We start from the raw sequence: 27,382 nt of genomic DNA, 5'->3' as shown, positions 1-27,382 counted from the left end.
AGATCTGCTGGCCGGGTCAAATCCCCGCCCACCCACGGCTCGCGACCGCGGGCGCATGCGCAGCTCTTCAACGGCGAGGCTTGCGGGAAAGATGGAGTGTCCTACGCCTAGTGCTGGGGAGGCTGCGGACCCTGGAGGGGCCGGACCGTGCAACAGCTCCGAGGAGCAGGAGGGTCGGGAACCGGACGGGGTGCGCTTCGACCACGAGAGGGCGCGCCGCCTGTTGGAAGCTGTGTCCGGGGCGCAGCCGGCGGGGAGGGAGGAAGGTGAGTCGGGGGCTCCGTGATCGCGGCTGGACGGAGGCGGGGCGGCCTGCCGCCGGTCCCTGCCCTGGCGCGGGCCGGCCTCTGCACGACGTCCCGGAACTCCAAACTCGCTCTCGGGAAGAGTGCAGAACCTCGAAACTCGCCACCCTGCGGAATATTTCCGCCCTCCTTTCCCATCCCCCCGAGGGCAGGTTCCCCCAAATTCCAGGTCTTGTCCTCTTGGAGATCCACAAGACTTTCCCAGCCTGACCCGTAGCCGAGCCAACTACCATTCCTATCTGCGCTTAATTCCACATCTCCACATTGCTTCCCTTCCCTCTCAAAGCCCTACAGTTCTGACTGATAGGAATGGCTTTATTCAATTTACTTTATTTTTATTTATTTATTTTTCGTCTCCTCTCAAACTCGTGGCGGGCCTCCTGCCCTGTGATAGGTCTGAGCTTTGGAAGGTTTACCTGAATCCCAGCTTCCTCCTGAGCTTGATGACTATGTCCTGGATTGCCATATTTCTTTCTTGGTAGACCTGGCTAGCCTTGAACTTGCCTCAGCCTCCTTAGTGCTGGCATTACTGGCTTGCAATACCATACCCTGCAATACCATATTTCTATGTGCCTGTTGCCAAAGAGGAAATCCAGGAGCTGCTTCATCTCACACTTGATGCAAAATTGTGGAGAACAGTGCAGCTGGGGTTCACTTCTGAGCTGAAGTTAACAGATGGCTTTGACCCAAACCGGGTGGGTAAGAAGGGAGACGAGAACAGGAAGAGTCCGCTTCTTTCAAAGACCTTTCCAGAGCTAGCTACTTAATGCTAACCCAAATGTACGAGAACTGTATCTGGGTTTCTGTGCTAATCAGGTCTCTGTAGAGAAACTGGATTTCTGTACAGTTGGTTTGCTTGCTGAGCTAAAAGATTTCTTTTTAATTTTATGTGATGAGCTTTTGCCTGATAGCGCGTGTGCCCAAGGAGGCCAGAAAAGGGCATCACATCAACTGGAGTTACAAACCATTATGAACTACCATTTGGGTGTTGGGAACTGAACCCTGGTTTTCTACAAAAGCAGTAACTGCTCCTAACTGCTGAGGGACGTCTCAGAATTGAGGATACACAAAAATGAAGTGGCCTTGGAGATGGGAAGAGTGTGCCCTGGACTTTGAAGCAGAGAACACAGCAGCTGCTTAATGAACTATTCGCTTATATATGCATGAGCTATATAATACATATAACCCAGTTCATTTCCCTGTCGTCACTTTTCTAGACTCACATACCTGCAGCATTTACATTCCACCCACTTTATTATAATTTATATATCATAAATTCAACCATTATAGCTGTACCACTCAATGATTTAAATATCTCTTTTATTTTAATTATGGATAGGTGTGTATCCATGTCAGAGTACATATAGATGTATTGACTTCCTTGGAACTGGGGCTACAGACAGTTGTGAGCCAACATGGGTGCTACGAACCAAACTCAGGTCCTCTAGGTGAGCAACACATGCCCTTAATAGCTAGCCGTCTCTGCAGCCCCCAACTCAATGATTTATTTATTTTCTTACATTTACTTAGAGAGTGTGTGGTATGCTTGCCCACACATGTACCATGGTGTGTGTATGGAGGTCAAAGAACAACTTACAGGAGTTGGTTCTCTCCTTCCACCATGTGGCTCCTGAGGATCAAACTCTGGCTCTTAGGCTTAATGGCAAGTTCACTTACCCAGCCAACCATCTCACCAGCCCCCAGTCAGAGATTCTCAGTAAAAGTAGAGACTTACTTGTGTAGTCATAACCACAATCCAGTTTTAGAAGATTTCCTTCATCACAGGTGGTGTCCATCTCTGCTTTCTCACACCTGCCCCAGGTAACCACTAGTATTCTCTGTCACCACAGATTGACCTTCCTCAACCTCTCATACAAACAGAATCGTCTTTTGTGTTTAGCTTCTCTCTGAGTGTTTTTAGGGCTCAGCCAAGTCACAGTGTGTGTTCCTTTTTGTTGCTAAATAGAACTCTGCTGGGGCTGGAGAAATGACTCAGAGGTTAAGGTTAAGAGCACTGGCTGCTCTTGCAGAGGCCCTGGGTTCAATTCCCAGCACCCATATGGCAGCTCACAACTGTCGGTAACTCCAGTGCCAGGGCTTCTGATACCCTCACACAGACATACATGCAGTCAGAACACCAATGAACATAAAATTTAAAAAATTAAATAAATTTTTTAAAAAACCTCTACTGTATGGAATATTATATTTGCTTGTACATTTGCTATTTGGAATATAGGTGTCTGGTTTGGACCTCTTCTGAGAAATTCTTTTGGAGGGGGCCCTCAGTGGCTGGCATAGAGCTCACTGTGTAGATAAGATGACCTCAAAACTACGGTAGTCCTCCGTGTAGTGGGTAGCCGTTCCTGCTTTGATCTGTAAGTTCCAACCCCCATTGAGGCTTTGGTCACTGTCACGCCTACAAAGCGGGGCCAAGACAGAGACAGAGACACAGAGAGGGGACTCTGAAGACCTGAGATCAGGATGCCCTGCCTCTCTTGGTTCCTGGACCCTCGACACTGGAGGTAAACACCACTGGACTGTGCTATGTCTTTCCCAGACCCTGCAACCTACCTATCCCTTCATTTGTAAGTTACCCCACTAAATAAACCTCCCTTTTAACTACGTGGAGTGGCCTTAATAATTTCACCAGTACCTCCGACCTTGGCCTCCTGAACGCTAGGACTAATGGTGTACACTATCATGCCCAATGAGAAAATCTTTACTCTGTGTGTGTGTGTGTGTGTGTGTGTGTGTGTGTGTGTACAGGCTCATACATGCCATGGTGTTTGGTGGAGGTCTCTTTCTCCACCGTGGGAGCAGGGGATTGAACCAGGTGGGTTGTAAGGCACGTGAAGCAAGCACCTCTACCTGACTGTCCCTCTTATCAGTGATTCTGCTGAGGGATTATGGACATCCATTTTCTTTCTCAGAGGTCTCTTCCTGGAGTGGATTTGCTAAGCTAAATAGTAACTGTATCTTTAACATTTTGAGGAACTGTCAAATCTTTCCAAAATGGCTTCTTCAATTTCCATTTCTTTCTTTGATGCTTGAGCTTTAGTTCTTTATGTTCTCCCCCTTGTTTATTGTTTTACCTTTTGTTTGGTTTTGTTTTTGAGACAGAGTCTCTATATTATGTAGCCCTGGCTGTCCTGGAGCTCTGTGCAGTCCAGGTTGACCTCAAACTCACAGAGATCCACCTGCCTCTACCTCTCCGGTGCTAGGATTCAAAGCATGTGCCACCACACCAGCTGTTTTCTGAGTTTTCTAAATATTGGTGACAGTGAGCACCATTTCACTTATTACTCATCTGTATATTGTAGTGAACTATCTAGTCACATTGTTGCTCACATTGTAACTTGACTATTTCTTTTTTTGTTTTGTTTTGTTTTTCGAGATGTAGCTTTGCGCCTTTCCTGGGACTCACTTGGTAGCCCAGGCTGGCCTCAAACTCACAGAGATCCGCCTGGTTCTGCCTCCCGAGTGCTGGGATTAAAGGCATGCGCCACCACCGCCCGGCGGCTATTTCTTTTATTACTGAATTATAAGCCATTTTATATTCTGGGTGCAAATCCTATAGTTCAGATATATCCACATATGTTTTTTTTTGAGACTTGTCTTCATTTCTTGTTTCATTTTGTTTTGTTAAGATTGTCATTAATCCCAGGACTTGGGAGGCAGAGGCAGGTGGAGCTCTGTGAGTTTGAGGCCAGCCTGGTCTACAGAGTGAGATCCAGGACAGCCAGGGCTACACAGAGAAACTTTTATCTCAAAAAAAACAAAAACAAAAAAAAAGATTGTCTTCTTTCTAAACTATGTTGCACTGGCTGACCTGGAACTCTAGCTCAGGCCTCAGACTCATAGAAATGCTAGGATTAAAGGCATGCACCACCCTGCCTGGCTATCTTTATTTTTTTTTAATCAGATTTATCTGTATGTGTGGGCTCTCGGGTGCCATAGCACTCATGTGGAGGTAGAGAACAATTTGTCGTGGTCAGTTCTTCCCTTCTCCGTGTGGAACCCAGGGATTGAACCCGAGTTCAGATCAGCCTTGGCAGCAAGCGTCTTAACCCGCTGAGCCGCCTCCTCGTCTCGTGTTTGTCTTAGGAACGGTGCCTTTGGAAGCGTCATTAGCTTCTGCCGTGGGAGGGAACACGGGGTGCTTGTTCTTTGCCCATCTTCTCTCACTTAGAATAGTGCCCTGCTGCAATGACAGACTTCTTGTCCTTTGTGGCTGTATAATGTCCGGTTGGGTCAATGTGCCATGTCTTCTATGTTCTCTTCACTTTGTTTTAGTTGTGAATGCACACTGTGTGGCAGTTAGAGGACAACCTGCAGGGTTCTCTCCTTTTGTCAAGGGGATTCTAGGAATCAAAGTCAGGTGGTCGTGTTTGGCGGGAAGTGCCTTTGCTTCCTGAGCCATTTCATCAGTCCCACCTTTTCTTTCGGTTTTTAAAGAGTTATGTCTTTTATGTATGTGGGTACTTTGTGTGCATGTACATCTGCACACCGGAAGAGGGCATCAGACAGTTGTGAGCTGCCATGTGGGTTCTGGGACTTGAACTCAGGACCTTCAGAAGAGCAGTGAGTGCCCTTAACCACTGAGCCATCTCTTAAGCCCCAGTCCCACATTTTCCATATTCATTCATTTAGCTAACTTCATAGCTTAGCTATGGGAAATTATGCCACCTTACATATGGCCATGCAGGTATCTCCATAAGCTAGTTTATTTTTTAAGGGACTAAATCATTGTTTCAAAAGACTTTTGTCGATATTTTGTATCAAAATAGTTGCACTTGGAGCTGGAGAGATGGCTCAGTAGTTAAGAGCTGTCTTGCTCTTCCAGAGGATGGGAATTTGGTTGCCAGCACCCACATCAAGTGGCTCTTGGCTGCTAAGGGTACCTGTACTCACATGAACATTCTCACAGACACACATTAGAAATAGTAGAAATAAAGCTTAAAAAAAATACCCAGAAAACAGCTGCACTTTCTCCTCCTCCCACCTGGCCCCAAAGAGACCAGAAGAGAGAAAAATACAGAGATGTACACCTCACAGACTTAGAGAACCTCGCATGACAGTGGCAGTTGGGAGTAACTCTGAAAGAGCACCACACTGCCCGCCGACAGACTAAAGAATTCTCACAGCCATATAGGGTAGCCAGAGTAAAATCCCCCAAAACAAAGTTTCGGAATACTGTAAAGATGTTGAAGTTTTACATAGAAGTCATGGATGATTTCTCAGCAGTGATTGATACAAAGTGCAATGAGATGCTGCTTGCAGAGAGAGCAGCAGCAGGAAGAGTGATGTCTTTCCTGCAGCTAAATCAGCAACCAAGACTCTTTCTCCACCCCCACTCTGAGTGTGTCTCTGTCTGTCTGTCTGTGTCTGTCTGTCTGTGTCTGTCTCAGAAGGAGAGCACTGAGTGATGGCCTCAGCATTAAGAGGCACACATACATTTTGTGAGCAGGGGAAAGGGAGTAGAGCTAAGACAAGTTTTGTCTCAGAGCTGGGGTTGAATGGTAGAAAGCTTACCTAACATTCGCAGGGCCCTAGGTGTTGAGAGGGAGGGATGTCAGCAGGTCCAACCATCTTGATTTGGTCACATCTGGTTTAAAAACTTAAAAATAAAGATGAAGTTATTCAAAGATAGCTAAAACTGAAAACCTCCACAGCCAAGTACTAAGTTTTGGCTGGGCCAGCTTCCTAGAAACCCTTTCTGTTCAGCTAGGACTTTATACAGAGCTTCAAGGTTTCCTATATGAGGGTCTTTTCCTGGGCTCTGCTGGCTCTCAGTAATGCAGACCCATGCTTGTGTTCTTCCTCTGTGGAGGCCAATTTACACTAGGCTGAAAAGTTACCTTCCAACAGTGAGAAGGAATTGGATTGCTGCTTTCACACTGAAATTAGTTGGAATGGTTGCTAGAGCTAGGTGTGGTGCCTCATGCCTTTAATACCGCACTCAGGGGCATAAGCAGGCTGATCTCTGTGAGGTCAAGGCCAACCTGATGTATATAGCAAGTTCCATGGCTACATAATGGGCTGGAAAGTTGGCCCCGAAGTTTAAAGCACTGACTTCTCTCACAAAGTATCTAGGTTCAATTTCCAGAACCCAGTTGGCAATTCACAACTATCTGTAACTCCCATTTCCCTGGGTCCAGTGCCCTCTTCTGGCCTCCATGGTGTGCAAACATGCATGCAAGCAAAATACCCATGCACATGAAATAATTTTTTAAACTCAATTTTAGAACTATCTAATAAGGAATGCACATCCATGTCTTGGGTGTGTGTCTTAGTTAGGGTTTCTATTGCTGTGAAGAGACACTATGACCATGACCACTCTTACAAAGGAAAAATATTTCACTGGGGTGGCTGACATTTTCAGAGGTTTAGTCCATTATCATCATGGTGCAACATGGCAGCGTCCAGATAGACATGGTGCTGGCTCCATCTTGATCAGAAGGCAACAGGAAGAGGACTGCCTCACTGGGCGTGGCTTGAGCATATATGAGACTTGTAGCCTGAATCCTAATTGGTCTTAATAATTAAAACCCAGAGCCAGATATCAGGGGAAATGCTGAAAGATTTTTAAAGGAGCCAGCACTAGGGAGACTTCTTACCTCTACCAACTCCTCAGCCTGAAAGAACTGAGCTCCTTTCTCCTCCCGCCTTATATTCCTGTCTCAACTTCCCTAATGCTAGGATTAAAGGTGTGTGTGCCTCCCAAGTACTGGGATTAAAAGTGTGTGCCACCATTGCCTGGCCTCTATGGCTAACTAGTGGCTGGCTCTGCCCTTTGATCTTCAGGCAAGCTTTATTTGTTAGAGCATACACAAAATATCACCACAGAGAATTCAAAGCCGCCTCCACAGTGACACACTTCCTCTAACAATACCATACCTACTCCAACAAGGCCACACTTCCTAATAGTGCTATTTCTTCTGGGGGCCATTTTCTTTTAAACCACCACAGTGTGCATTGTCCTCTTCCTAAATAGCTCTCTCTCCTCTAATGCTTAAGTCTATGTTAGAACTGTTGTTTATGTTGCTGTTTGAGACAGGATCTTACTATATAGCCCTGCACAGCCTGGACCTTACTGTGTAGACTAGACTGGCCTTATACTCAGAGATCCACCTGCCTCTACACTTGAGTGCTGTCATTAAAGGTGTATGACTCTTCATCCTGCTTTTAACACTGCTTCATAAGAAGTCCTCAGCTGCACTTTTTAAAAGTTTACAGTGCATGGTGGTAAGGGCCTATAGTCACGGTCTACTGAGGCAGAAGGGTCCATTGAGGCAGGAATTCATGGGCAGTATGGGACAACCTCACCTAACAGCAGTGTGTGACTAGGTAAAGAAGATTGGCCTATGTAAGATAAGTAGTAATGCAGTTGGTTTGCAAGTATGGCATGAGTTATGGCACAGTGGCAAGGAGGAGCAGAGGTCTGTGTATGTGTTGATGTGGATTCCATTACTCAGTGTCTAGGTTTGGGATAGATCAGAGACAGTGCTGGTGAGGTCGCATCTGTCAACTTGCCTGATTTCTCTTCCCTCTGTAGTGGAGCACATGATCCAGAAGAACCAGTGTCTCTTCACCAGCACCCAGTGTAAAGTCTGCTGCGCCATGCTGATTTCTGAGTCCCAGAAGCTGGCACATTACCAGGTAGGCCATTTCTGTTGGAGCCGTGTATTTACCTTCCAGGCCGAGTGCCAAGCCCTCTCCTCTCCTGTCTAGCACAGTGAAGGCTGCTGCTTCCTGTATGTTTGCTTGGGACTTGAAGATTGACTTAATTTCTGTAAATCTCATCTCTCTCATCCAAATCAGGATCATTGTATGTAGATCGTTCTGTACAGCTTGGTATAGCAGGAAGTAGGAGCTTTGGCTTTATGCATACCTGAGTTTGAATCCAACTCTCTGACATCATCTTATAGGCAAGAAATTCCACCATGCTTGGCCTCAGCTTCTACATGTGTAAGCTAACAGTATTCTCATAGCTTGTTGAAGGTTAAAGTAATAGCATGTAAAGGACCTAGCACGTAATAGCAACTCAGGAAATGAGTCTTCTTCCCTCATCTTCTCATCCTTGTAAGTTTTGTCAGGAGGAGTCAGGTGAGAGAGAATCTGGTGTGTCATGGCTGCCTTCTCTATGGAATAGCATTTGGCTATCTTTGATCTTTCTCCTGGGTTCTTGCAGAGCAAAAAACATGCCAACAAAGTGAAGAGATACCTAGCAATCCATGGAGTGGAGACACTAAAGGGGGACGTCAAGAGGCTAGACTCAGATCAGGTAATACTGCTGCCTTGCTGAGACTGCTTGCTTCCCAAGCAGGTTGGTGTGCTGTGAGCGCAGGCTTTGATTCAAACTGACTTGGCTGCAAATCTCAGCCCTGTTGTCTAACGTGGGCAAGTGTTATAATTCAGAGCCTTGATTTCTTCCTCCGTTAAAAACAAGAATACTAGGCCGGGCGGTGGTGGTGCACGCCTTTAATTCCAGCACTTGGGAGGAGAGCCAGGCGGATCTCTATGAGTTCGAGGCCAGCCTGGGCTACCAAGTGAGTTCCAGGAAAGGCGCAAAGCTACACAGAGAAACCCTGTCTCGAAAAACCAAAAAAAAAAACAAGAATACTTCCGAGCATGGTGGTGTGTACCTGTGACCAAGGACTTGGATGTGGAGGCAGGAAGATCAGTAGTTATCTTCTATTACATAGCAAGTTTGAGGCCAGCCTGGGCTACAAGGAGAGACTATCTCAAAACAAACAAAAAAGACTATTCTAGCTACCTTTCGGGATTTTTCCTAAGCTGAGAACAGACTTACAAAATAGCACCAACCCCGAAATCCGTCACACAATAGTGGTTCAGTAAATGGGACCATTCATTGTTGTGCTCTACCACCAGGTGACTAAAGAAGAGCAAGAGAGGAAGTAGAGGGAAGCCCAGGCTCTCATTTCCTGAGCTGTGGGGAAAACAAACAGACTTTCAGCATTTGGCCTCAACAATCAAAGAATATAAATACCTCCTCTCATGAAGAAGCAATTACATTTATTTTTATCTCAGAATTACTATAAGAATTACCCTGAAACGAGCCCTAATTCCTTGAGTGTACTGGGACGTTCAAAGTATGGAAGTTAAATAGGTCATGGGGATAGAAGTTAGTGGGCAGGGCTCTTTCTCTTACTAGGTGAGTGACCTTGAGCAAGTCACTTAACCTCTGGAATTCACTCATAAAGTGGACATGATCTCGCCTCTTTAGTGTTATGAGGTAAAGTTTCAGTCCCCAGTAAATGCTCAGTAAATAACAGGTTACTCTCCAGACCGCCTTCCTGCTCCAGTGGCCGCTCCAGTGGCCAGTGCTTTAGAGGGGTCTTGCTTCCTTTCCAGAAATCATCTCCTCGTTGCCCCTATGGCTTAGACCCAGAGAGGAATGATCAGTTCATCTCTTTGCACTTCAGTTCTTCAGATGACTGAGTGGCTCAGATGAGATCACAGCACCCACCACCAGCTAGGAATTACTAACCCCAAAATGTCTGCAGTGAGAAGGTTAAGAAGTGCTGAAGAAACAGCTTATTCAGAAGACAGACTTTGGGACGATTAAAATACACTTTCTAGTTGGAACCTGGTGATTTATTGTGTGCTCGACACAGCAGGGTACAAGGATAGGTAACAAAGATAAGTCAAGCTGTTCACATGGAGCATTGCACTTGAAAGTCTCCTAAGCTGTCAGTTTAGGGTGACGAAGACTAGAAATCTGATAGACTCTAGGAATACAGATGAGGACCAAGGCTAATTCTTTCTGCATATACGTAGGAGGGGCCTTGGTGATTGTCCAGTCATTTTTTTTTTAAAGTAAAAGTCGTTGAATGGCTGATAGTAGACCTAAAGCCAGGCAGGAAGGAGGAGGAACATTCTAGACAGTAGGAATAACAAAGCAAAGCAAGGAAGTAACAAAATAAAACAGGAAGTTATGCACAGAACCTGACATGAAGCATCTGGAGAGGGCTCTGCTTACGGTGTGTCGGGGTTAACATGCAGGTGTCTTATGTCCACCAGCCCCCGGGCAGGGGAACCATTGGAGGTTTTCTGGATGCGCAATGGTGGCATGATCAGACCTGTGTTCTCTCTCCCACCCAGAAGAGCAGCAAAAGCAAAGACAAGAACCACTGCTGCCCCATCTGTAACACGACCTTCTCCTCCCCTGTGGTGGCACGGTCACACTACCTGGGGAAGACCCACGCCAAGAACTTAAAGCTGAAGCAGCAGTCCACTAAGGGGGCAGGTACTGGTTTCTGAGACGTGCTTTTGAGACCCCCGTCCTCCCTCGGGACCAATGGCAGGTGCTTCCAGAATGCTCACTGGGGCCTCAGACATGGAGAGGTCGCTCTTAAGAGTACTGAAAACTCCACTTAAGAGTTGGGGATGTAACTCAGTTGGTAGAATACTTCCCTAGTGTTCACAAAGGTTTGGCTTTCATTGTCAGCCTTGCATAAGCCAGATGTGGTACACACCTGTAATCTCAGCACTCAGGAGGTGGAGGTTATCCTCAGCTGCCATAGGGAGTTACATGAAACCCTGCTTCATTAAAATTGGCCTCAGACTTGGGTTCACTTTATTCCCTTTGTGTTCTATCAGATTTTCTGTAGAAGCTTCTTAACCCAAGCTTTTGTCCTGACCAATGATTGTGACTCAGGAGTGCCAAAGGCCGACACACACTGTGAGCATTCTGTCACTTGCCTCTCCCACTGAGCCTCTTTCCTCTCACACCCACCGCTCTCACTGCTAAGTGTTGCTAGTTGACAGCTAATTCCCCATCTTTCTCATGGGCTCAGGTTATGCCATGCTCACTTTGACCCACAAAAGCTGCCTCTTGTAAAGGTGGGGGCTAGCCTTCAGAGCAGCACACTCTAGTGTTGCCCACCAAGTGTTTGCAGCGGCCCTGAACCACTCCCCAGCACAGTTGACCTCCTTATCCTGTCACCTCCGGCTGGCCTTCACTTTCTTCTTGAATTCCGAGGTTTTTTGTTTGTTTGTTTGTTTGTTTGTTTGTTTGTTTTAAAGATTCATTTATTTATTTTGTATGCAGCGTGTATGTACAGGTCAGAAGAGGGCACCAGATCTCATTACAGATGGTTGTGAGCCACCATGTGGTTGCTGGGAATTGAGCTCAAGACCTCTGGAAGAGCAGTCAGTGCTCTTAACCTCTGAGCCATCTCTCCAGCCCGAATTCCGAGGTTTTTAACTTAGGCTAACTGCAATTAGTCAAAAGTGGGAGACCTTTGATCTCCCCCTCTGTGTGTGTGTGTGTGTGTGTGTGTGTGTGTGTGTGTGTGTGTGTGTGTGTGTGTGTATGTATGTGTGTGTGTCTGTGTGTCGCGTGCACTCTGTTTTGGACCAAAACCACACTATAGATAGAACTTCTGATCCTTTTTGTTTTACTGCACCATTGAAACAAGACAATGGTATTTTAGAAAAATCTACTCATAATTATACCCGTTAGTCATACCCAAATCTAGTTGCCTGCGGTATGAAACAGTAGAATATAGACTCTGAAGTCAGAACATCACAGACCTAAGTTCTGGCGCGTTTACTTACCGTTTGGGCCTGCGTTTGTACACCCATAAAGTGTCATCACCATCTGCTGCAGAGCATGTGACAGCCAGGTGTAATGGCAACACCTCAAATCCTAGCACTTGAGAAGTGGAGGCAGGAGGATCAGGAGTTGAGTGCACTCTTTGGCTACAAGCTTGAGACCAGCCTAGCCCATGTGGCACCCAAAAAATAAGAGGCAAACACTGCCCCTTCCCCCAAATCTAGGCTAGAGCAGACACTCACTAAACAACAGCTATTGTTATTATTGTTGTCAACAAGAGAAGCCAGTGAATGAAATCCCCTCATAAAATGCAACCGTTGACCAGGAAGCCACCTGACCCTTTAACACCTCATGTTGTGGTGATTCCCCAGCCGTAAAGTTTTGTTGCTAATTCATAATGTAATTTTGCTACTATTATTAATCATAACGTAAATATCTGTGTTTTCTAATGGTCTTTGGTGACCCCTGTGAAAGGGTCATTCATGTCGTGTGCCCCCCCCCTCCCCCCCCCCCCCCCCGCCACACACACAAGGGGTCGAGACCTACAAGTTGAGAACCTCTGTTCTAGAGCATGCCATTGACCTTGTTTATGGTTGATTTGTTAACTTAAATGAAGAATGACTGATTTTTGTCTATAAAGTGAGAGCTGGTAACAACAATAGCACCACAATATTTAAGTATTAGGCCAAGGAAAATTATCTTTTTTTTTTTTTGGTTTTTCAAGACAGGGTTTCTCCGTGTAGTTTTGGTGCCTGTCCTGGATCTCGCTCTGTAGACCAGGCTGGCTTTGAACTCACAGAGCTCTACCTGGCTCTGCCTCCCAGTGCTGGGATTAAAGGCGTGCGCCGCCACCGCCTGACACCAAGGAAAATTATCTTAAGAACAGAATTTGTAATGTTCTGTGAACATTCCTTCTCCCAATACTTCTATTCTAAGCAGGAAATTATTTTCCACGTTCACTTTCAGCCTTTGCCACATGAAAATGTGTGTTGCAATTAGTGCATCCACCATTTGTATTTTGCTGTTACTTTTCATTGAGCCTAATAGTTTAAGCATATGTTCATATTACTTATGAGTTTATTATAACTCTATTCCTGAAATTAAACATTTGTCTAATATAAAAGTGAAACATGCATGCTGTACAAAATAGAGATAAATTGAAGGGAATGTGCATAATTTTACCATTCAAAGTGCTGTTAACCTTCTAGGTTGCCCTTAGAACTTTACGCACCATGTGTATGCATATATCTATTTGTGTAGGACGAAGTGCTAAACGGTCTTATTAATAAAAGCCCAGAGCCAGATATTGGGGTAAAAAGCTGAGATTAGAAAAACAGAAAGAAACCGGCCAAAGAGACCTACCTCCTGTATATCCACGCCTTTATGCTTTTCTGTTCTGCATTTCACTCCCTCTCAGCCCAGCTACATCACTTCCTCTTTCTGCCCAGCTCTGTCACTTCCTGTCTGTCTATAGAGACCTCCAGACCTTTATGGTTAACTAGTGTTGGAATTCAAGGCGTGTGTTCCCAGTGTGGCCTTGAACGCACAGAGATCCAGATAGATCCCTGCCTCCCCAGTGATAAGATTAAAGGTGTGTGCTACCATTGCCTGACTTCTATGTTTATTATAGTTGCTGGCTTTTTCCTCTGATCCTCAGATAAACTTTATTAGAGTGCACAATATTTTGGAGGACACAATACATCACATGTTTGTATTATATTTGTTTTATCTTCATCCAGGTTGACTCCATGTATATGTGCTTATAATTATAAGCATAGAATACATTTTCTGTTTCTCTTAAAATGATGCACATACATGAATAATACCAGTTCAACATGCAAAGCATTGAAAGAAGCAAGGAAAAGGCCACCCAAGTCCTGCTTCTAAGGAGAGCACTGTGAACAGTGGCTCCTGCTTATCTTTGCACCTGAGAGGCTGAGACAGGAGAATTGCTGAGTTTGAAGCCATTCTGGGCTACAAGCAAGTTCTAGGCCAACCTGGGTTACAGAGTGAGACCCTGACTCAAAAGAATAAGCAGACAGATATATCTATATGCTACATGACATGCTGTCATGTATACATGTGTATGTCTAGGTGACATTTTTAAATGCCATTATATTTATGTAGATTACACAAATTTTGGTTTGGTTTGGTTTAGTTGTTTTGTTTTTCGAAACAGAGTTTCTCTGTATAACTTTGGAGCCTGTCCTGAAACTCGCTCTGTAGTCCCAGCTGGCCTCAAACCCAGAGATCTGCCTGCGTCTGCCTGCCAGGTGCTGGGATTAAAGGCATGCACCACCACCCAGCCCACAAAAATCTTTCAACATTGACACACGACCATATAGTATAATATATTCAGCTTCCTTATATATTGCTTCATGTAGTATAACATTTCCTTGTGTTGGGGGCTGGAGAGATGGCTCAGCAGTTAGTATATTCTACTCTTGCAGAGGTCCTGAGTTTGGTTCCCAGCAGCCATGTGTGGTGGCTCAGAACTCCTGGTAACTCCAGCTCCAGAGAACTCCATCACCTCAGGCGTCCATGGGCACTGCTCTCATGTGCACTTACCATACCTAGGCACATGCAATTAAAAGAAAGTCTTTGATATAAAGAATTCCCCCAGGTTATTGCAAACTTCTTGTAGGTATCTTAGCAATCATACAAACCACTCGGTGGTCCTTCTAATGTTGAGTCTTTACATTCTTCTCTCCCTTTTCTCTGTTATAAAAATACAGTAGACGTCCCTGGAGAGCACACTTTGCATATCTCAGGTATTTCTTGAGAGAGAACACTAGCTCTTGCTGCTTTGGATGTCCATTAAACAGCTCCTCCAGCTTTACAGCTCACTATACTACTTCCTTCCAGTATGTTTTGTAACAACATTTATTTATTTTTATGTATGTGCATGTTTTGCCTGCCTGTATGTCTGTGCACCATGTGCGTGTAGTGCCCACAGAGGAGGCATCAGATCCCTAAGACTGGAGTTGTAACTGGGTGAGAGCCACCATGGAGGTGCTGGTACCACCATGTGGGGGCCAGGTCCTTTGAAAGAGCAGTCAGTGCTCTTAACCACTGAGCCATCTCTCCAGCCCCACCCTCTAGTAGGTTTTAAAGAATAACCTTGGGCCATCAAGATCACTCAGTGGGTCACAGTGCTTGCCACACAGCCCTGGGGGCCTGAGTCTGACTCTCAGAGCCCACATGGAGATGAAAGGAAAGAACAAAATCATAAAGTTGTCCTCTGACCTCCTCCACACATGCACTCTGACATGCACACGCATCTGTGACTGCACAAACACGTATACGTACATCCATAGCATTTACTTTGAAAAGGCATCTACATGGCTGTTTGAGTCTGCTAGAGTCCAGCTCTGACCTGTCCAAGGTTTCCTGCGGGAGAGGAAATAGGAATGAGGAAATGATAGAGACCATGAGAAAGACAGAGACACAGGATAGCTTTGGGAGGGCTCTGGGTCAATACCCAGTCCCTCGAAGTTTATACCAAAGGGTCTTTTAAACACTACCCAGGGGAGAGGCAAAAGACCTCCCCCTTTCAAGATCAGAGCACACCGTACAGCCAAGTGTAGACCCTTCAAAACACCTGGTAACCATGCCCTCGGCCAAATCATCCCATTATGCAGCCCTGCTGGGTAAAGCAAGTTCAGATTCTCTGACCTTGAGTAATGTGGGCTTCCACATATGACCTACTTTCAACATGCCATGTTGACTATGAGAAGCTCACACATATGTCCACACCAGACTCTGATTTGCTGATTTCTTTTTTTAAGAAAAGATTCATTTCTATTTTTAAAAGTGTGTGTGTGTGTGTGTGTGTGTGTGTGTGTGTGTGTGTGTGTATGTGTATGTGTATAAATGTATGTACATGTGTGTACATTTAACTGCATAGGCCAGAACAATTGGATAAAGGCTTTGTGAGTCCCCTGACAAGGGTGCTGTGAATTGAGCTCAGATCCTCTGGAAGAACTGTAGACATTCTTAGCCTGAACCTACTCTTTAGCCCCTGACTCATTGAATTCTTTGAGCAGATCAGGAATGTTTTCGGATGATGAATGCATCAATGGGAGCCTTCAGATCTACTTGCTGTACTCTTGAGCCTGGCAAAAGATGATGGCTCCAGGGTCGCACAGTTCAGGGTTCTCTCACTGACTTGGTGATCTTGAGCAAGTCACTTTCACTATCAAAGCTCAGTGTTCTCTGTAATCTGACAAAATGATACCTACTTCATTGGTATCAGTACTTCTGAGACCCCAGAGGGAAAGTGCATATATATTTATATATAATGGGTAATTGTTAGTGCCACTGTTCCCTCCCCTCATATTGCCGAGACTTTAGTGTAGTCTAACAGGCATCTCTGCCAAGTGTGGTGGCTCACCCTTCAATCCCAGCCTGGATTACATCCGGAATCTTAGGCCAGCCAAAGAGCTACATAGCTACGTAGTGAGACCCTTTCTCAAAATACATACATACATACATATGTACATACATACATACATACATAATAAAAGTAGTTTTTAATCTGGTTGCCTGGCTCTGTACAGACTCAGAGCTTGAATGTCTGCTTCAGCTCTATAACTGCAGTATTTTAAGGATGGAAATGAAATGTTCACACTTCTTATCCAACTCACTTTGATATTCCAAGAAATTCTGAGAGCTAGAGAGTCTGCAAGAATGTTTGCTTGGTCTGTCCCACTTAGGCAACTGGACAGCACAAGTCAGAGCCTTGTGTGCAGACACTGGGGCTCATGTTCTTAAAGCGGCAAACAAATCACTTGTTCATTGCGCTCGCTCAGATCTTGCCACCTTTCCCAATTAGAGAAGGCATTTATGGTATGACTCTTATGGGCAGTGCCCCATCCCCAAGTGTGAGGGGTGACACCACCTTTCTTCCACCTCAAGCATACTCAAAAGCCTGGCACCTTCTGGGTTGTGTTTTCATTGTTTCTGTTTGAACTCTCTCACCACAGCTCTGTCGAAACACCTTACAAATCCTTTCCTTGTGGCCTTCACCTTAGCCTTGCACCAGAACAGAGAGATGCTAGACCCAGACAAGTTCTGCAGCCTCTGCCATTCAACTTTCAACGACCCTGCCATGGCTCAACAGCACTATATGGGCAAGAGACACAGGAAGCAGGAGACTAAGCTCAAACTCATGGCACACTACGGGCGGCTGGCGGACCCTGCCGTCTCTGACTTCCCAGGTAAGAGGGCCCGGCTCACACGCAGAGCTGGACCGGGACTGAGCACTGGAGCTCCCTGGACTACCCAATGTGTGCTTCGTCCTGCATCCTCTAAAGCACATCAACATGGCACAATAGTGCATACCTGTAATCCCAGCACTTGGAAGTCAGAGACTGGAGGATCAGGAGTATGCATATGTACACCTATATACAGACACATATGCAATTAATAAATAAGTGGAAGCAAGGTCATTGTTCTTGTTGTGAGTATAGCCTGCCAGTCTGAGCTCAGAGCAGGGCTGCTTTAGTTGGGTTAGGGGTTTAGGATTTGTTTTGTGTCCTGAGCCCATGCTGGCCTTAAATTGTGTGTATCCAAGGATGACAAGCTCCTGACTGTCCTGCCTCCACTCTCAGCTGCTAGATTACAGGGCTGTGCCTCCATGCTTGGCATAAGCTCCGTCACAGCAACATCTTAAGAAGCTGGGTGTGTGAGCGCTGGCTCTCTTCTCCCCCAGAAGCTCATTGGCTGAGGCTGCAGCAGCCAGAACGGACCAGTCTCCCTCCCTTCGCTGCCCACAGGAAACCATTCTCCAGAAGGCCCCCTGCGTCAGAGGCCACAGCACAGGGCCCACACAATACTGTACCCAGCCCATGTAAACGTGTGTGCATCCAGAATAACTTAAGCACATTTAACTAGACATGTGCAGTATGAAAAAACAATCCATGAAAAAAGTCATCCTGGACCAAAAGTGGCATTTCCACGGGCGGGTAAACTGATCCTCCTGTGATCTCTTAGGGCCCCTAAGCAAGTACCTTTACCTACTGCATCGTCCCACTTCCCCTTAATGTCATCAAATGAGTGTCCTTCACTGTGGAATGGGAAGATGGCCTTCCTTTTCTTTTCTCCAGTGCTCTGCCCCGAGTGTATACCCAGCCTTTCCTTGTTTCTTAACATTTAACTTTAAACATATTGTAACTCATCTGGACATTTTTGTAACATGGTCTACTTGACATAGAAAAAATTTCAATGTAGGAGGACTATTTACAGTGTACCAAGGAAATTATTGTAAGGGATCTGGAAGGAATCTGATCTCAATGAGAATTAGACTCTGAGTCGGGTGAGAAGATGATCCGCCTCAGTCTAGTTGTCTTTTGCTCCTGCCCAGGGCGTTTGCTGTGAATCAGTGAGAACAGTGAGTGCTGTGCATTTCAGTTGTCCTCATGAAACACGCCTAAGCAGTGTGTTAGTTCCGGTCAGTGGCTGAGTGAGGTGGCCGCTGCCCAATCCCAGCACTCACAAGGCTAAGGCAGAAAAAGAGTGAGTCCAAGCCTATCCTGAGTTGCATATTGAGTCTTGTCTCAACACACACACACACACACACACACACACACAGGAAAAGGAAAGGAAAAAAAAAGTGGTGGCATTTGTTTGTAATTTGGGGCAAGGTGATAGTGAGTCCCAAGCCAACCTGTGCTGTAGAAATAGTTCAAGGCCAACCTGAACTACATTAGCAAGACCCAGTCTCAGAGCCCTAACAGACAGGTTCAGTAAGATATCATTATATGATAAATATTAAAAATCACCATTAACCATTAACCATACACCATTAACAAAATTGCTAAGGAAGACATCAGAAAAGAAATCTCCTAATGACTATTAAAAAATTAAGGAAGTAAATGTTGACTTCAATGAAAATTATTAAACTAATCAAAAGCTATTGAAAAGGGAGCTGGGAGATGGTTCAGTTGGTAAGGTGCCAGCACCATGAGCAGAAAGACTCCGGCACCACATGGAAGCTGGGTGTGGTGGTGCACATCTGTGCCATAGCGCCAGCGGAGCAGACAGGTGGATCCCTGGAGCTAACTAACTAGCCATTCTAGCCAGTTAGTAATTTCTGAGTTCAATGAGAGAATCGGTCTCAATAAGAACAATAGAGAAAGACACCTCGTGTCAACCTCTGAATTCCACAAGCATGCGTGCGCTCAAAGTACACACAAAAACTAAATAAATAAAATTGAAGACTCACTAGGACAGTACACATGTGAGCCTGAGGCAGAAGAATTGCCTCAAGTTCAAGGCCTGTCTAAGCTACATTCTTACTGATCTTCAGGTCAGCCTGGACTCCATGGCAAGACCCTCTCCTAAAAAACAAACAAGCAAATAGGCACCACCATTGCTAAAATGGGGGTGTGTCCTGTGGTGGCAAAATTAATATAAAATATCCATACTATAAGTCATTTGTGGATTTGGGATAATTCCTATCCAGATGCCAGTGACATTCTTCATAAGAATAGAGAACTATCCTATGTATGTATGATGTCGCACATGACTTCCAGCAACAAAGGTAGCCTTGAGAAAGAAAGCAAAACTTGAGGCATTGCAGATTTTCCAAACCTACAGCAAAGCTACAGTGAACCAGGCATGGTAGCACTCCTCAGAATCCAGAACTTGAAAGGTGAAGGAGGAAGGTCAGGAGTCAAAGGTCATCCTTGACTGCATAGAGAATTGGAGGTCCGCTGAGTTACATGAGACCCAAAAATGACTTCCCCTGTAATCCCAGCACTTGGAAGATGTAAGCAGGATGATGAGGAATTCAAAGCCAGCTTTAGCTACGTCCAGAATCCAGGCTAGCCTGGACTATATAAGGCCCTATCTAAAAAGGTTTTTGTTTTATTTCATTTTGCCTACAAAGTAGTGGGTTTCATTATGACAATTTCATACAAATCATAACCATTTGTTATTATTAATCCTCCTTCCCCATACCAGTACTTTTTCATCACTGTTTTAGAGGACAGGGTCTGATTATGCAGCTCTGGCTGTCCTGGAACTCACTTTATAGACGAGGCTGGCCTTGGTCTCCCAGAGATCTGACTCTACCTCCCCAAGTGCTTGGATTAAAGGTGTGCACCACTGTGCCCAACTCAAATACTTTTTAAAACATCATTTTAACCTTTTGAAGCTGATACTAATAGTAACCCTATTTTATCTATCAGGAACCCAAAATCTCAGAGAAGCTCCACTTTCACACACAAGAAAATCAGGCTGGGGTTGGGGATTTAGCTCAGTGGTAGAGCGCTTGCCTAGCAAGCACAAGGCCCTGGGTTTGATCCTCAGCTCCAAAAAAGAAAAAAGAAAATCAGAGGCTAAACAGCTGACCTGTGCTCCCACAGGTACATGGTAAAGGTGAGCTGTGTGCATAGGTGATCACTACAGAGCTGTGAGGTTTGAAGGTAACAACAGATGGTTCAAAGGCATCGGAGCTAGGAGGGGCTTTCCAGTTGTATGTGTGCTGCTTGTCCTACGACAGCTAGCACCCGGCATGCAATAATAAGTCCACCCTTCACAGAATGGGCCATTGGTTTGCCCTTTCTAGCTCTGTGTCTGTTCCTTATTTCCATATATATATATATATATGTGTGTGTGTGTGTGTGTGTGTTATGATTCTCATGAGAGCATTATAAGGTATGCAGAATAAGCAAGTATGATAGATAGTACATGCTTGTAAACTTGGCACTTGGGAGGTGAGACTGGAGGAACAAGTTGAAACCTAGCCTAAGATACTATCTCAGAAGAAATACATGACCTATGGTAGACATTGTGGCCTGGCATGATGATGCATACCTATAATCCCAGCACTCAAGAGACTAAGACAATGTAATCACAGTCAGAGCTACATAATGTAGTAAGACCTCATTTCAAAAATAAAATTTAAAAAAAAATAGCACTAGAGAGATGACTCAGCAGTTCACTCCACTTGCTAGTCTCAAAGTGGGTATATCAGGTGGCTCACAACCACCTATAACTCCAGTTCCAGAGGATGTGACTCCCTCTTCTGGCATCTTAGGCACCTGCACACATGTACATACAAGCAGGCAAACACATGCACATAAATTAAATTTTTAAAAAATCATTTTAACCTTTTGAGACTGATACTAACAGTAACCCAAGACATAGCTATTTTATCCTAAGTATTATAAAATAGTATAATTAATTGGTTTATGGTTGTGAAAAGAAGCGTTGGAAGGAGAAGGATTTCACGACATTACATGCAACAGAGCCAGGGTTGCAGTCTGACCTCTTAGTCCTGACTCACTGCTGGAGCCATGTGGCAAAAGGCCACTGTGTCACTGGAGCAGCCCTGGTTGTGAGGCAGGGCGTCTACATCCCAGTATAAAAAGACAGGTTGACCTTCATAGCAGCTGCACTCCTTAATTACTGTCACCGCAATCCTGAGGCGAGTGGGCCTCCAAGAGATCTCTCGGTGAAGGGTGTCCTTAAAGAGGCCACTGGGTAAAGCAAGGTCACCTCTGTTCTGTGGTTTTTTATTGTTATAAGATCTACTTATTTTGTTAAGGGTGGGGCACACACATGCTGTGGTACTCATGTAGACGTCAAAGGAGAACTTGGAGGAGTCAGATCTGCCTTCCTACCTTGTGGGTCATGAGGATTGAACCCAGGTCTTCAGGCTTGGATGCAAGCTTCTTTACCCACTAAAAGCCATCTCATCAGCTCATACTCTGTCCTTCTTTGTTTACTCAGTTACAGTCTAGTCTGGTGTTTGCGGGAACTAGGAATTGGGATTGCTTGATGAGACTAAGGAGGTACAGTGTTACAGTCTGTGCCTCCAGAGCACCCAGGACCTCTCAGCTCCACCCATCCGTCTTCAGAATGTCTTTTGCGTGCTCTGTGCAAAGCAGCATTCCTCCAGATCCTTCCTGCTGGATAACTAACTCTTCATTTTGATGTGTGTTTCAGCTGGGAAGGGCTACCCCTGCAAGACGTGTAAGATAGTGCTGAACTCCATAGAACAGTACCAAGCTCACGTCAGTGGCTTCAAACACAAGAACCAGTGAGTAACAGCCTTTGAAGTTGAAGAGTCTTCAGCAGGAGTCTGGGGTTTCTCAGTCAGGTAGTTCCCTACTTAAATGGAATACAAGAGCCTTTTCTCAGTCAACAGAAGATACATCAGTTAACAGGCAGTGTCCCCTGGGTTTCTTCCATCAGCTTTCCTCTAGCATGTGGACGGACTAAGCTGAAAGTTTCCGTAGAGATGTACAGATGATTTCCTTTGTGGTTTCCGAAGAGTGCCTGGATTTCTTGGCCTGTAGCAGCCTGAGTAGGGAAACATGATTTTCCCCTACTGCTCTGAGGCCCCCTTTTCTTTTTTTTTTTTTTATTTTATTTTTTTGATGCCTAGTGGTTTATTGTCAGCATTTATATATATATATATATATATATATATATATATATATATATATATATATATAATTTTACAATACCATTCAGTTCTACATATCAGCCATGGTTTCCCCTATTCTCCCCCCTCCCACACCCTCCCCTTACCCCCTGTCTACCCCCCATTCCCACCTCCTCCAGGACAAGTCCTCCCCCGAGGACTGCGATCAACCTGGTAGACTCAGTCCAGGCAGGTCCAGTCCCTTCCTCCCAGACTGAGCCAAGTGTCCCTGCATAAGCTCCAGGTTTCAAACAGCCAACTCATGCAGTGAGCACAGGACCTGGTGCCACTGCCTAGTTGCCTCCCAAACTGATCAAGCCAATCAACTGTCTCACCTATTCAGAGGGCCTGATCCAGCTGGGGGCCCCTCAGCCTTTGGTTCATAGTTCATGTGTTTCCATTCATTTGAGGCCCCCTTTTCAATCAGCAATCTGTGCAGCAGCTCCCTCTACAGCTTACTGTCAAACGTGGTAAAACACCCAAGTTCTGGCCACAGCAGACCCAGCCCCGCTCTTACGACTTTACAATCTGATAGCAAGAACAAAGCAGATAATCTGCCAATAAAAATTGTGGTGTGGGTGTGGTAGTGCACACCTGTAATCCCAGTACTTAGCAGGTCAAGATCATCCTCAAATACTAGCAAACTCAGCCTGAGATGCATGAGATCCTGTCGCAGAGAGGCTATGACAGCCCTCACAAGGGAATTAGTGAGTGCCAACCTTGTTCTCAGTGTTCCAACACACTTGAGCAGCTCAGTATCGGACGTCAGTAGACAGCCTGGAGCCAGCCAGAACTTCGGAGCCACTCACACTTGAAATTGGTAGTGTATCCACACACAGTGACGCACCCCTGCAGTCCCGGGATTTGGGAAGCTGAAGAGAAAGATTGAGAATGTGAAGCCAGCATGGGCTACCTAGCAAGATCCAGGCCAGCCTGGACTAGCTGTGAAGTGCTGCAGCTCTGAAGGGAAAGGTATCCCGGGGGTTGGGAATGAAGGAGTACTACAGAGTCACACCACACAACAAACCTCACACGAGAGATTTATTGGGAGGAGAAACCCCAGGAGGGTGGCTGCCTCTGCTCAGGCGAGAAGCAGCGGAGGACTGAGCAGAAGTCAGGGTTTATGTAGTGTTTCTTGGGGGTGGGGAGCTTTCCAGGTGAGATTTCCAGAGTGGAGATTGGTGGGATTTCAGGTCCTGAGCTTAGACTTTTTACTCTGTAGAGCGGGGACTGGGTCCAGCGTTAGGGAGTTGGAGTGTTCTGTGGGTGGATCTGACATTCAGGGGTCCTCGGTGTTCTTGCCTCCAGGAGCTCACAGACTGACCAGGAAGGAAGAGAAGGTGGCTGGCACTGGTTTGGGTTTTTGCTTGTTTACTGTTGTGACCTTGGGTAATTTCAGTCTCTACTATTTCTGTGAAACTACAGCTATTGAACAATTGAGTTTCATGTGGTCCTGGGGAGGGCTCCAGTAGAGCACCTCCTTCACCTAGCCGCAGCCAGGTGGAGTGACTGCCTGGGTCAGCTCAACATCCTGGTGGCTGCCAGCCATTCATCTTGCTCTCCTACTGCCACATGGAGCTCAGTAGACTGCCTCACCTAACAGGGCTCTGTAAGGATCAGAGGCGACACTCGAGGTGTCGCTATCAATAAGTTTGCTGTGAAGATCAATTTTCTTGCTGGGCGGTGATGGCACACACCTTTAATTCCAGCAGCTGGGAGGCAGAGGAAGGTGGATTTCTGTGAGCTTAAGGCCAGCCTGGTCTCCAGAGCAAGTTCCAGGATGGCCGGGGCTACATAGAGAAATCCTGTCTTGGAAAAAAAAATAATAATTTTTATTATATTTTCACTTGTGAGCAGACTATTAAGAAGGTATCCAATCCCCTGGAATTTGAGTTACAGTCAATGGTGAGCCCACCAGATGTGGGTCTTCTGTAAGAGCAGTACATGTGCTTACACAAACACACACACACACACACAAACACACACGCACATGCGAACACACACAAGGAATTATGTTTGTTGGAAAGTAAATGCAACTCAAGATCATCATATTAAGCAGAATAAGCCAAACTCAGGGACAGACATAAGAAATCATGTTTTCTGTCCTTTGTGGACCCTAAATCTCACAAATTTCTAAAGGAACTTTTTTTTTTTTTTTTTTTTTTTTTTTGGTTTTTCAAGACAGGGTTTCTCTGTGTAGCTTTGCGCCTTTCCTGGAGCTCACTTGGTAGCCCAGGCTGGCCTCCAACTCACAGAGATCCACCTGGCTCTGCCTCCCAAGTGCTGGGATTAAAGGTGTGCACCACCACCGCCCGGCGAGGAACATTTTAAGCCAGTTGTTTAAGCTTTCTGAAGTTCAGCTTCATACATAAAATGAGGGTGCTGCTCTTTGCCATGCAGAATTGACATGAGGTTGAAATGGGACAATAGCCTAGCATTCAGTGGCCCTCAGTAAAAGGAGAGCCACACTGCCATTAGAGCAGCTACCGAGCATACTGTTACAGGCATGCCACACACTCACCCTGTGCCTTTGTTCTTCTCAAATTGCAGGTCCCCCAGAACAGTGGTGTCACCCGTGAGCCGGACACCAGTGCAGACGCAGCCCCCTCCGAAGGACTCAAGTGTGGCGGAAGACTAGAGAAGGTGTTTCTGCCTGCCGAGCCTTGCTGGGACAGCCACAGCCCGTTCCCGGTGACTGCGCAGCCCTTGGCTCCCTCGTCCTCCTGTCTAATAGCAGAAGAATATGGAGGCATGAGGCCAAATTGGCAGCCTCTGACTGGGCCAGGATGAAGCGCCTCCTGCCCTCCTCTTTAGTGTGGTCCTGCAGGTCATGGGAGAGGAGACGGGGCTCTTGAGAAGACCTGAGGTGGTGGTTTAGAGGTTAACCTTTCTGGCCCCTCTGGGCGTATGTCCTGCAGTCCCAGTGTCTGTCCTCTCAAGGTCAGTCTGGAGCAAATTCCTGTAGATGAAGGAGAGCACCATCTCTGGGCTCCAGGAGTGCCTGGGAAACTGCCGCTTTCCTGAAGACTTTGCAGGGCAGCAGATACAGTAGACTGGAGTGGAGCTAATGTGTCGTTCCCACCTTCAGATGCTCAGACTTGCCTGGTGTAGACCCTGCCAACTGTGAAGTCTTCTGGAACACATGCGCGCACACACACACACACACACGCACACACACACACATATCATCCTGACGGCACTGCCATCTCTGCTGCCATCTCTCCAGTTCCCAAATGGTGCTAGTGGGCATCTGCAGTAGCTAGGAGCCTGAGGAGACCTGAGTGCCCAGTGGGATCATGGGAAGCACCAAAGGAAGCCTTTGTCCTTTATCAGAGATGCTCTGACCCAGGGTCATGTGAGAAAGTCTCCCGCCTGCTATGTTCCTTGAGGATTCTGTGCCCTTAAAGTCAGACTGCCTCCCGCCAGCTACTGAAAGGCTACTTGGTATTAGTTCTGTGCCCTTGTGTAGTAGACTGTCCCACCCAGGTTGCTGTGGTGCTCTCCTTCCCCTGTCATCCTCGAGGACATTTGGGGGACCCAGGAAGGAGGGCTGGAAAACTGCTGTGAGGAAAGGGCCCTAGGCCCTGAACTGAGAGTTTTTCCTGCTGCTGTTTTGTGACCTCAGAATCCACAGGGAGTGGATTTTTTCTCACATAACTGGAGCAAGGATTCTAGAAAGTATCCCTAAGGCTCCTTGTCATGGAGGTAAAAAAGCTTCACTTGTTAATGCAATTGGGTGCCGTATAGGAATGGGGGCTGGGCTTAAACTTAAACCTTTGGCCACTCAACCATCCAAATAATTTTTTTCTGTGAGCCAGACTGTAACTTCAGATCTAGGTTTTATAGCCAGCCATGTTGATACTGCTATAGTGTCCCACACACAGTCAGAACCCCCAGGGCCCTCAGTAATGATCTTACCCCAGGAAAAGTCTCCCTGGTGCCTAAACCCAGCCGAGTTCATTGACCCAGCCACCTTCATCTTTCACATAGGCCTCTTAGAGGTCTTGAGAGAATCTAAGCTTTGGAATCTGATTTATTCTTGAAATAGTCATTCTAGCTACTGAGTGGAGGACTGCAGGGAGGCCAATGAAAGCTGTATCTTTAAGGCTTTCTCCAGGGTCATCCCTACAGGGTAGATCTCTACCAACCTCATGTCCAGGATGCTGTGTCTTAAATTCTGGACATATGAGTGGTTAAGGACAGGTGTCCTTTTCCCCGTTAAGATTAAAGAGCTAGAGGAGTTTTCACAGAGCTTCTCATAGGCTTTCTGGTCCTTGGAAGAGCCTTTTCTGTGATTTGGAAATGACAGGAAGGAGTGCTATGCCTTAGAAACTGATGTAGAAGGGCCAGACCAAGCAGTTTCGGCCCCAGTTCCCTGCAGCTTACCGTTCTGGGCACCTGCCCAGCTACGAGAAGCTCTTCTTGGCTCCTAGAATAGGTTCTCAGCTTTCCACTTTCCACCTCAAAAGTTTTCCCAGAATTCTATGCAGCCCAGTGTGTCAGAATTCATCAAGATTACTAGGTACGGAAGTGAAGGGTAAGGTCACAGATGGGCTGACCAGCCATGAGCCCTCATTTTGTGAGACATCTTTGTCTAGATGCAGGAGTCCCCACAAGCTACGTGTCCAGCACCACTGGTGTGGATCTCTGGAAGGAGCCAGCTCTTGCCCTCTGGAGGCGCATGGGAATGCCCAGCATGCAAGCACTACAAGCCTGGAATGTGAACAGGCTGAGAAATGAACATCTGGTCTATATGTTTTGAGGTTTTATTTTCTAGTTGGTTTCATTTATCCAGGCTGGTCTCAAACTTGTCATGTAGAAGACTAGCCTTGAGCTGCTGATCCTCCTGCCTCTACCTCCCTAGATCTGGAATGTGCCCTTATATCCAATTTCATCCGTGTTATTGTGTATATGAGAAGTTCTTTTTTGTTTTGTTTTTTTCCTTGGAGAGGGGGACAGGGTGTCATTATGTAGTACAGACTGTCCTGGAACTTGATCTGTAGACCAGGCTGGCCTCAAACTCAGAGATCGCCTGTCTCTGCCTACCTAGTGCTGGGATTA

The 27,382-nt window shown here is 46.0% G+C and overlaps 1 protein-coding gene across 5 annotated transcripts; it reads left to right on the top strand.

Annotated features, from left to right (window-relative positions):
- Nucleotides 1-60: 60 nt before the first annotated feature.
- On the top strand, nucleotides 61-25,103 carry Znf346 (zinc finger protein 346). Of its 5 annotated transcripts, none has more exons than XM_028863705.2 (7): nucleotides 61-266; nucleotides 7,861-7,964; nucleotides 8,497-8,589; nucleotides 10,434-10,575; nucleotides 16,920-17,105; nucleotides 21,841-21,934; nucleotides 24,872-25,103. In XM_028863705.2, the coding sequence occupies exons 1-7, from the start codon at nucleotides 92-94 to the stop codon at nucleotides 24,957-24,959; spliced, it is 882 nt and encodes a 293-aa protein (XP_028719538.1). In that variant the 5' UTR covers nucleotides 61-91; the 3' UTR covers nucleotides 24,960-25,103. The 5 variants fall into 5 exon arrangements, with proteins under 5 accessions (XP_028719538.1, XP_028719535.1, XP_028719537.1 ...); XM_028863702.2 differs by having other exon boundaries at nucleotides 16,872-17,105; XM_028863704.2 differs by having other exon boundaries at nucleotides 10,431-10,575.
- Nucleotides 25,104-27,382: the final 2,279 nt, after the last annotated feature.

The sequence above is a fragment of the Peromyscus leucopus genome, chromosome 5 (assembly GCF_004664715.2).
Source record: "Peromyscus leucopus breed LL Stock chromosome 5, UCI_PerLeu_2.1, whole genome shotgun sequence".
Lineage (NCBI taxonomy): Eukaryota > Metazoa > Chordata > Mammalia > Rodentia > Cricetidae > Peromyscus > Peromyscus leucopus.
The sequence above is the reverse complement of the archived record's forward strand: the minus strand, read 5'-3'. Positions and strand labels throughout refer to the sequence as shown.

Coding starts and splice junctions, on each gene's coding strand:
- Znf346 (XM_028863698.2), top strand. CDS start 92: ATGGAGTGTCCTACGCCTAGTGCTGGGGAGGCTGCGGACCCTGGAGGG. Junction 267..7,860: donor GCCGGCGGGGAGGGAGGAAG/GTGAGTCGGGGG, acceptor TTCCCTCTGTAG/TGGAGCACATGATCCAGAAG. Junction 8,590..10,430: donor AGAGGCTAGACTCAGATCAG/GTAATACTGCTG, acceptor TCTCCCACCCAG/AAGAGCAGCAAAAGCAAAGA.